Source organism: Rhipicephalus microplus, chromosome 2 (genome assembly GCF_043290135.1).
Source record: "Rhipicephalus microplus isolate Deutch F79 chromosome 2, USDA_Rmic, whole genome shotgun sequence".
NCBI lineage: Eukaryota > Metazoa > Arthropoda > Arachnida > Ixodida > Ixodidae > Rhipicephalus > Rhipicephalus microplus.
Window position 1 is genome coordinate 31460378 of NC_134701.1, and position 10232 is coordinate 31470609.

A 10232-nucleotide genomic window follows, 5' to 3' on the forward strand; every position below is an offset into this window, starting at 1 on the left:
CAATCTTCCGAAAACACAAGAGGACACCAATTAGTCGGTGGCTGAAACCGTTTGGCTGGGCTAAAGGCCCAGGTTCTAAACACACCAGTGTAAGTAAAATATTCGAGCAACGCAGTAGGATACAACTTAATATTTAGCATGTTTACACAGCAGTTGTATTGCTAGTAAAATGAAAATTGATACAGTTTGTCAAACAACCGATATACAAAATGCAGTACCAAATAAAAGAAATTAAGCTTGGTAACCAGCAGCAACAAAATAACACGTGTTAACTAGATCACAATATAGCTTCGAAAGAGTCATTTCAGAGCATCAGAGATAACTAACACCACTAAGTAATGTTCATATCAATTCCAAGTTTCGTAATGATGCGCCAGATTACAAAATGTTAAAAGGCTGTTCTTGCACCTGCTGGTGTTGCTAAACGTTGGAAATGGGAAAAGAAAAAAGAAGCAATGTAGCAAAAGAATAAACAAATGAAGGGCATAGATTTGTAAAACTGGATCACGCATAGGCAGGTAAGTCATTTCACATCTGACTAAACAGTACACCAGTTTTCACAAACGTGTCAGCTCTCCTACTATAGGCACTGTTCACCACACAAGCGGGGCACCGACGTGGCCTCAGACAAGCGGGGCACCTTTTGCAGTTTGTTTGAAAGCGAGGAAAAACGGCCGGAATTATTCGATGGCGAAGCGGGTTTCCATGCCCGAACATTTTTCCCATGAAAGTGCCGCAAAGGTACTATAGAGTTTCATTTACCGGCATACTAGTGCAGACGTATACGCCGATTATTGTGTGCAGCATCGAACATGTCAACAACACGCTGAAGGTCTATCTTATTGGCTAGAGACCGTTCTACCGCAAGCACAGCTAGGTCGCTCAGACGGTTGTTAGTCATTTTGCTGCGAAGATAAGTCTTCAGTCTTCGAAGGCACGAAAATGTGCGCTCGCAAGAAGATGATGATGCCGGTATCGTCACGGCGATAACACTTAGCTTGTGCAGTTCGTGAAAGGCTAACTTATACTCTTCCAAGACGGTGACCAATTGCAGCAATGTTTCTATCTTGCACTTCCTTTCAGCTTCGATGCGCTGAAGAAGTTTAATTACCAACTTGCATTCAACTTCAACGCTGTTGATGTCGCATGCATAGTGCTCAGCGAAAGGCTTGAGCAAAGAGACGTCCATAAAATTCTCACTTTGAGGGTGTACGGCGCTGACTCCGCAGAGTACGTCATTATTTTCCGCAAATCGCCTAGTCAGTTCCACAATGAGGTGGTCCAAAACGGGCAGAAAAACTTTGACTCTGAAAGTTTCTTTTGAATCTGGAGACTCTTCTTCAACGGGCCGTCCTTCACTTAATACAAACTGCTCTAAATGGAGCGGAAGGCGCTTCGTTCTCTGCTTTTCCCTTTGGGGGACCCCGTTCTCCTCAGAAATAGTGCAGGTTTGCTCCCACACAGTGCCAAACGCGCTCTGCGAATTTCTGATTTCGGATAACTCGTCAATGACAGTGTGCGCCATGAGGCATGCCTGACTAAGGTTGCAGTCTTTACTTTGTAATATGTCCGAAAAAACCTTAAGGCGGCTGAGTAGCTTGGTGAATAGCCTTAAATGGAAAAGAAAAGAGAAGTTCATTTGCTCCAGCATACCCCCGGCTTCCGTTGCCCGCCTGCTGTTTGTAGCGATGACTTCGCTGAGGCATACAAGAATGGCAGGAAAGCTTTTCATGGCAGCTGTGCAAGCCGTTATCTGGCAGGCCCATCGTGTATCGCTGATGCGCTGCAGCTCTGTCACAGGCAAAGACAACCTCTTTTGAACATCTACATAGAGGGAGTGAACTGTAGATCCACTTAGGAATACATAAAGGCTTTCCAAAAGAGAGAAAAAATCCCTCACCGGTTTTATCGCCTTGCAGACATCTACGATGACAAGATTGAGACGGTGGTTCATGCAGTGTACGTACACTGCCTGCGGCACTTCCTGTCTGAATAGTGCCTGGACGCCTCGTGACGTACCGCTCATGACACTTGCACCATCGTATGTTTGAGCAATGCACAGTTGAGAATCAATGCCGCAGCGATTCAGCGTTTCCTTGACGTAGCTCAGGAGCGACTTAGCATCCAATTCCTCAGCGTTGCGGAATCCAAGGAACCTCTCAAAGACAGCCCCATTGAGGTAGTACCTTACTACCACTGACAACTGTTCCGTCTTACTTAGATTCTTGGTTTCATCGACGATAAGTGCAAAGCACTGGGAGCTTTTCGTCTCTTCCTTTATACTTGTTAATGTGATGTGGCTGAGAATTTCGAGGATCTGGTCTTGTATCGAGTGATGAACGTACTTCGCATTCACTGCTCCACCATTCAGTTTCTTTCCTATAATGTCGTCATATTTAGCAAACAAGTTCAAGAGCTCAGCGAAGTTTCCTTTGTTTTCACTTCTGGCACTTTCATCGTGGCCCCTCTGAGAGATTCCCTGAACGGCAGTAAATCGCAATATATCGGCAACTCTTGCTATATAGAGGCGATTTTCCTGCACCTCCCTGGAGTACGCGTCGCTGAGATGTGTTGCAACCGACCTGCTTTGTCCTCCCGCCTTCATCTGCGTGAAGGAAACCCACGATGCCTGGCAAGTCTTATGCACGAGTGAGTTTTCGTGCTTCCTGAAGCCACCGTCTCTTTCTAGGGCATTTTTCCAATTACTGTATCCACCATTGACAAATGCAGATTTCTCATTGTCACCAGTTGAAAACATTCTGCAAGGCAAACAGAAAGCTGCGTCAGCCTGCGCGCTGTACTCCAACCAAGGAAATAGGCGGTACCAGTTTGAGTTGAAGCTCCTGCTCAATTTGCCGTACTTCATAGATGGAAATGGGTTCAGTATTGGCTGTGTGGGTTGCTCTGTCTTGAATTTCGAAATGTCCAACTGGCCTGCGTGGTCGACATCCACATCAGAGGCGGTGAATTCTGTCGCAGAATCAGGTTGATGTCTTGCTGCACACGATGCGGAAAGGTCATCACATTCGCGGTCCATGTGCCCTGACGAGGACGGGCAAGCATCGTCAGACGCGATGCTACGCACAGTCTCTTCAAGCGGAATTGAAACAAAGCACTGAGCATTTTCTTGTTCCTGAAACGTCTCCGAATCTTCTGCTGTGGAAGCAAAAAGCTCGGGGGAGACAGCTGTTTGCTTGGCCCGCTTGCTCGAAGGCGAAAAAAAGTCGGCAATAGACCTTTTCTGTGACATACTGAGACAAGCCAATGTAGACTGAACGTTGGAGGGATGGCAGGGGAGACCCACGCCGTAGAGGGCGCTGCGGGATCGGCCGCTGCCGTTGAATGGGGGGGGGGGGGGCAAAACTCGTTACAAGAACGTTGACCTCTCCGATGTTCCCTTCAACCTGTCTTTAAAAAACCTGTTCCTTTGCTCCCACGCTACACGCGTTCTGCACGTGTTTTTGAGAGTTTCGCCTCGCGCGCGGTTAGGATGTACACGCTTTTGTCGCGTTTAAGATCGCCGCAATTTAAGATTTTTTTCGTGGCAGCAATTTGGTGAAAGGTCAGCGATCTGCTCAGCCATGTAGCAGATGCGGAGCAAGTGGTAGCAGACAACGCCATAATCAAACTCTATAAAAACATGTGCGATGGCAAAATGCCTCATTAAAAAAAACTAGCGATTGCGACCATCTGGTGTGCACAGAAATATGTCATACGAGAACTGCACGGAGATAGCTATGTATGGAAATTTATTTATCAAACATTGTGCGTAGTCCGTTGCTTGAATCATTATTACATTTAATGAAAGGTATCCAAAGAGCAATGCGCTTGTTGTACTCGTTGTTAGGCTAGTTAGTACATGTCTCAATTAAATAGTCAATTTCGCGCCAAAATCACGACCATACTGCAAATGAAGAAAACACATAGACAGGGCGGGCGCGCTTGTTGCATAGACAAATGTCCTTGTTACTAACCGCGTTCCAATCTTACCCTTAAAACGTGGTGGTATGAAGGGGTCACGTTTATGATAAATACCCTTTTATTCTAGCTTTACTTGATAATTGCACGTGCGCGGAACAAATTTTCGCTGAGCGTAAATTTTGGAATCAACAGTCTAAAGAGAATGCTTTAAAATGCATAGTCAGTTATGCGCTTCGCTGCTTATCATACCTCTGCGCCGTTTCTGCGTGAGATGCCCGTTTCCTGTAAGCCGCTGGAACTATCGTCAGTACATAAGAAGTGTGCTCGCTTGAGTCACTTTGCAGTTTTCCACAAAATGGCTGCTACAAATCATTGTCGAAGCTTTTGGCAACCACATTCTTCCATCGGCGCTGCTTAGATACAAAAAATATATAATCACACATCACAAATACCACATGTGTACACAACTTCAACTACTACAATATCGAATAACAGTAGCAGCATAAACATGTCTTCGCAATTTTTTGACAGTGCTGAAAAGATGCAAGTTGAAAGTAATATGGCAATTTGCGCTTTTAAGATGCAGATATGTATCTCCATGTAACTCAAAAGCTTAGAGGAGTGGTGACGCAGGAATAAACTCCTGTCAGGTTAAATGCATCGTGCACGTGCTCATTTTTATAAAAAAATTTACTTGTCTCGGCGCACTGTTGCGATCTATGCTTGTCGCCTGCTTTTTCTGTTTGGGAATGTTGAAGTCGACCCCTTCGTGTTTACATGGCCATTGTCACAGTTGACGACACAGCTATGATTCCCTCCTCTTTGTCGCGTTGACATGGCGGAACGAGGGCTGTTTCACGTGCAGCGCGCGCTTCACAAGTATACGCGGGACGCGGGAACCAAAGGGAGCGGAGGCTGTACGCTTTTTCCGGCAGAGAAGCGTTGACGTAGCCGGACAAACTTCTCGAGTCTTCTCTCTCACGACGGGGGGCAGGGGGGGCGCAGTCAGGTCTGCACATTGATATAATAGAGGCTGCGACTGGGGGGGAGCGCCAAGTCAGCCCCATGCATTGACATAAGAGGGAGGGGTGGCACTGCGACGAACCTTCGCCCCTCCTGAAGGGGAACCCTGCGTATGCCTATGCGTGACACGAACACTGCTTGGGAGCGAGCACAGAGTAAGAAAATTAGAAAAAAGTGTGTGTCTTACACCGCGAGAGCTAGCAAACGAATGGAATACCACGGCAGTTTGTCCAGTTTTGTTTTTTTTTACGTGCCACTTTGGCATCGCCTAAAGACGACACGCATATCCGCGTGTTGTGTGTTCTAGATTTAGTGCCAGGGACCCCCAGCCGCCGGCGTACGCACGCTCTGGCGTTCCATTGTACTCCCAACTGCACCTGCAGAATATGCAAAGAAACGTACGTGGGCGGCTGGGATCTCCCTATGTCCAAGGTTAAACTTCACATGAAAAGGTATCGAAACCGGCTCCGTATATGAACGTCTACGGTTTTGAGCCCACGCTGCTTGCTGCTCCTGTGTTCTAGCCTGCTTATGGCCACACGTGCGCAGGCACGCAGGCAGAAATTTGTTTAAGGTGAGGGGGGGGGGATACTACCTGGATCCGAAGTTGGGGCTGGCCAGGCAGACGTGGTCGAGCGTCGTTTTGTTTTGTGCCCTGTATGCGATGGCATTTTTGGAGGGAGGGGGGTCACAGGCCTAATGTGCCACCCCCTGGCTACGCCACTGCACGTGCACCCTGTCTAAGGTTCCCCAGCGCTCGTTGCCCCAGCAGGGCGAAGCTTATTCTCTGCGGTGGTGGTGTGTGAGGGGAAGGCGCACCTCGAAAAGAGGATCTCGCACGAGCTTGTTGCTTCACACAAGCAGAGCAAACTACAAACTGTGGACTTTCTTGTTTCAATCTACTATCAGTCAGAGCCATTTCTTTTCTTATCGTGCCTGTTCGCACTGTATTTCAAGTGCCTGTTTATCACAGGCGAGAGGGTAATAGCCTGTGATCAGAAATTTCCAATAATTTGATACTTTATTTTGATACCGCATCCCTTGGGTAAGCTTTCCGGGCAGCATATATTGAAAACCTAGTAGGAGCAGAGCTAGCAACTGGCGGCGAGAGCTGATTGGCTACTTGAGCCGAGGGACGCTGTGATGTCACGCCATAGCAACGGCGCCGGCGCCGGTTCGGATCTTGGCCGCTTTGGCCGCGCCACCGTTACCGCTGCTTCGTACGCGGTTTTGGCTTTCGCGCTGCGCGCGTTTGGCCGCCCGAACCGCTCTCTCTCTCGCGGCGCTTCTCGTTTTGCGCTGGACCGCCGATGACTACTGGAGAACCTTGCCAAACCATGAGCGCTACGCGCGCCGTTATTTAGTGAATAAAGTTGCCTTAATTAGGAATGCATTCCTACACTTCTCCAGGGCATTGCAAAAAACAATAAAATGCTGGGCCGTTCATGGAGTTATTTGAACTCTATCAAGAAACTTCATGTAATCGCCAAAATTACGCATCGCAATACAATGGCTGTACTTAAAGCTCATCGCACTTAAAGCTCATAGTACTTAAAGCTCATAGGCTGTACTTAAAGCTCATAGCTATCTCCTATCGCATCCGACGCGCATTGTTTAGTGAATAAAGTTGCCTTAATTAGGAATGTATTCCTAGCTTTTCCCAGAGCATTACGCAATTTTGCGCCGAAAAATTGCTGCGCCGTTCACAAACTTTTTTGAATTGTATTAAAAAAACCCTATCAGCAACATTCGGTACCGAAATAACGGGCTGTAATTAAAGCCATGGAATACATCGTAAAAGCGCTACCACACAACACAAGGGAAGAAGAGACGAGCACAGGCGCAAACTAACAACTGATTTATTGAACGCAGATCAACAAGTATATATACCAGCAAGCTGCGCAGGCGCATCGTCACAGCGATCCTTAGAACAGGAAACAGAAAAAACGTTCAAACAAGGCGCGTCAGAAATTGAATTTCGGCTTTGTACAGCGCAATGGAAGTGTCGCTGACACAATCCTCACCTGCTTTTATAATGAAAAACGCTTCTAAGGTTTCACGGGCCGTTTTTTGCCTACTTCTGCCAAGGATTTTTGCGCAGCGGAACCGTGGTTCACAATTCGAGCACGCCGCGCAGTGGTCAACAAGATGACTTCTCTCGTTATTGTTAAGATTTCTTTCGTGTTCCCTGAGTCGGTCATTGAGGCAGCGCCCTGTCTGGTCGATGTAGCTCATAGTGCATTGAAGGTGCCTCCCATCGCGCGGAGAGCTGCTTTGTTAAGTACGCGCAGTATCTGCAGCCAGCATGTGCCTTTATTATATCACCTAGTTTGGTCCACATGCTCTAAAGCGCCCGTTAAGTTATTTTATCGAACAGCAAATAATAATAAAATAATACGTATTAATTAATGCTTACAATGCATTGCAGGCGTTTCCCATCGCGCACAGTTTTGCAATAATGCGCACGGCGCAGTCTCCGGAGCCAGCACGTGCCTTTATGTCACCTATATCAACTTTAATCGGAACTGCGCAGAGCCTGCATACACGCACTTTGGCCGATTTGCCACCCAATCATGCCACGTGTAACTCGTGAAATAAAGGAAACTGGTATACAGCGTTGTACATAAGCTGTGACCCTTCAAACACCACATTTCTATCTCACAAATAAATATCCGCGAACTTGAGCAAGAGGAGATGAACAGTTGGAAGTATTGTTTCTCTAAAATGTAGTTGATAGGTTTGTTCATTTTCTTGTTTTGCATGACAATTTTGTTTCAGAGGTTAACTTTTTTTGCTCCGAACGGCCACGTGCGCTTTTCCTTCCCGCTGTCCACGGCCAGCATTTTTTAAGTCTTTCGCGGGTTGTGGGGTCCTTGAGGCTGGCAGAACGAATCTTTCTCCCCTTCACACCAAACCACCATTCTGCGTGCTTTTGTGCAGCGGCCTACGCGGTTTAAGCTTAAACAAGGCCGTGCCGCTGGTGCGCTCTGGGTTCCACTGCCTATACTGTAGTCTGGAAAGCGATCGCTGAAACGAGCGAGCAAGCAGCCTCCATATCGAATTGCCACATCGAATTGCGTATGGCTTGATTCGATATGGTCGTGCAGCCCAGCTTCTCGACGGAAAAGCCCGCGCGGCCAAGGTCCGGAGCGGCACCGTCACCGTTGCTATGGTGTGACGTCAGAGCGTCCCTCGGCGCAAGTAGCCAATCAGCTCTCGCCGTCGGTTGCTAGCTCTGCTCCTACTAGGTTTTCAATATATGCTTCCGGGCACTTGGGTGGGCATAGGGGGGGCAGGCAAGAATTTTGGGGGGGGCTCCAGCCCACCCTTGCCCCCCCCCCCCCTGGCGCCGCCCCTGCTGCGGTGGCACTTGATCTGGTGCGTAGGGACGCGCAGGCCACGACTTTGCTTTGGTTAGTCACTGCCAATGCATATACTTGTTTTCTGGAGCCTTGTGGTGGCGCGGGATAAAGACTGACGTCGGTAAAGTAAGCGTCTGGATCGCTACTTCTCTGCAGGAGTTTTCGTGCTCGCGCTTGACGGCGCTTTTTGTTGTAGAGCGGGTGCATGTTTTTTGGAACTGGTTCCACGATTATTTGATCACGTATTTGCTTGGGTACAATGACTGTCTCATCGCCACAGTATTGAGGGGTGAGAGGGTATCCCAGCCTCTGTAGCAGTGTTCTTCCCTGGAGCGTAGTGGTGAGTCGTTCTCGCAGTGCGATTAGCGTGGCGGCGGCCAATTCTTCATACGTATTATGCATGCCGAGTCCCATGAGTTTTTCTGTGCTTGTGCTGTTCGGAAGTCGCAATGCTGCTTTGTACGCAATTCTGATGAGTCTGTCAATCTGCTCTATTTCGGGCTTGCGTGTTGATTGAAAGGGAAGAGCGAACGTGACTCGGCTGAGAACGAAGGCCTGTACAAGGCGTACCGTGTCGGCCTCTGTCATCCCATCATTACTTCGCGCAATTCTAGCTATAAGGGATGCAATACTCTTTACGGTGTGTTTGAGTTTGCCTATTGCAGTCTTTACGCTGTTGTTTTCTTGCACGTGCATGCCTAATATTCGAGCTACTGGGGTCCTGTTGATGATCTGTCCGGCAATTTCTAGCTGCAGCGCGGGTGCACGGTTGGACCGAGTGCGTGGGGGTCTTATTTGCAAATATTCCGATTTGCTAGGTGCGCACGACATGCCTGCAGCAGTGAGGTAGCCTTGAATCATGTCTATAGCGGTTTGCAGTACATCTTGTCGTTCTCCATAGGAGCCCTTTGTTGCCCATAGCGTAATATCGTCCGCGTAAAAGGCACAGCCAAGGTTTGGTACAGTCTCCAGCTGGAGGACTAGTTTCCGGAGGCCGATATTGAATAAAAATGGAGACAAGATGGAGCCCTGAGGTGTGCCTTTCAGTGGGAGGTCGTATGGTGATGATTTGGCACCAGCTATGCCAATCTGCGCCTTGCGATTTCCAAGAAAATCAGAGGCATAGTTGAATATGCGTTGTCCGCATCCTATGGCTGCAAGACCGTCTAGTATGGTAGAGTGCGCAATATTATCAAATGCTTTTTCGATGTCGAGTGCAACGAGTAGATTGTTGAGACTACCTGGCGCTGGGTTAAGCACTTCCTCTTTGAGCAGTAAGAAGATATTCTGGTTAGACACTCCTCGCCTAAATCCGTACATAGATGTTGGTAGAAGCCCCCGTTCTTCTGTGTATTGCTCAAGGCGAGTGAGTATAACTTTTTCGAAGAGCTTGCCAATGCATGACGTTAAAGAAATTGGTCGTAGCTGATCAAGGCTTCGCCGTTTGCCTGGTTTAGGTATGAGTACAACCTGTGCCAGTGTCCATTCTGCAGGTATCTTTCCACTCGGTGTCCAGACTTCCTGATTAAAGTGGTCTGTGATGGCTTGTAATGCTTCATCGCTGAGGTTCCGTACCATGGCATTTGTAATGCCATCCAATCCGGGCGCTGTATTTCTTTTGAAGCTTTGAGCCGCTGCATAAACCTCAGCAAAGGTTATGGGGGCGTCGAGCTCAGTGTTGGGTTCTCCATTGTATTCTTGACTGGGTGTTGGGCTAACGTTTCGCTTGCGTTCTCCTGTGTAGCGTTGTTTCAGCTCTTCTATTAACTGATCCGGATCACCTTGAAATTCCCCAGCTAGCCGTTGAAGGGTAGCGTTTGTTCCGGTTCTTGTTGCAGAGGGATCCAAAAGACTCCGTAGGACGTTCCACGTCTTTTTCGTGCTTAATGTGCCTTTTAAGGAGTCGCAGAAGGTGCGCCAGTTGTT

At 48.0% G+C, this 10232-nt stretch overlaps 1 protein-coding gene across 1 annotated transcript; it reads right to left on the minus strand.

The window, feature by feature from the left end:
• Positions 1-582: 582 nt before the first annotated feature.
• Positions 583-2159, minus strand: LOC142796202 (zinc finger MYM-type protein 1-like). The gene has a single exon (XM_075886358.1). The coding sequence runs from the start codon at positions 2024-2026 to the stop codon at positions 770-772; it is 1257 nt and encodes a 418-aa protein (XP_075742473.1). The 5' UTR covers positions 2027-2159; the 3' UTR covers positions 583-769.
• Positions 2160-10232: the final 8073 nt, after the last annotated feature.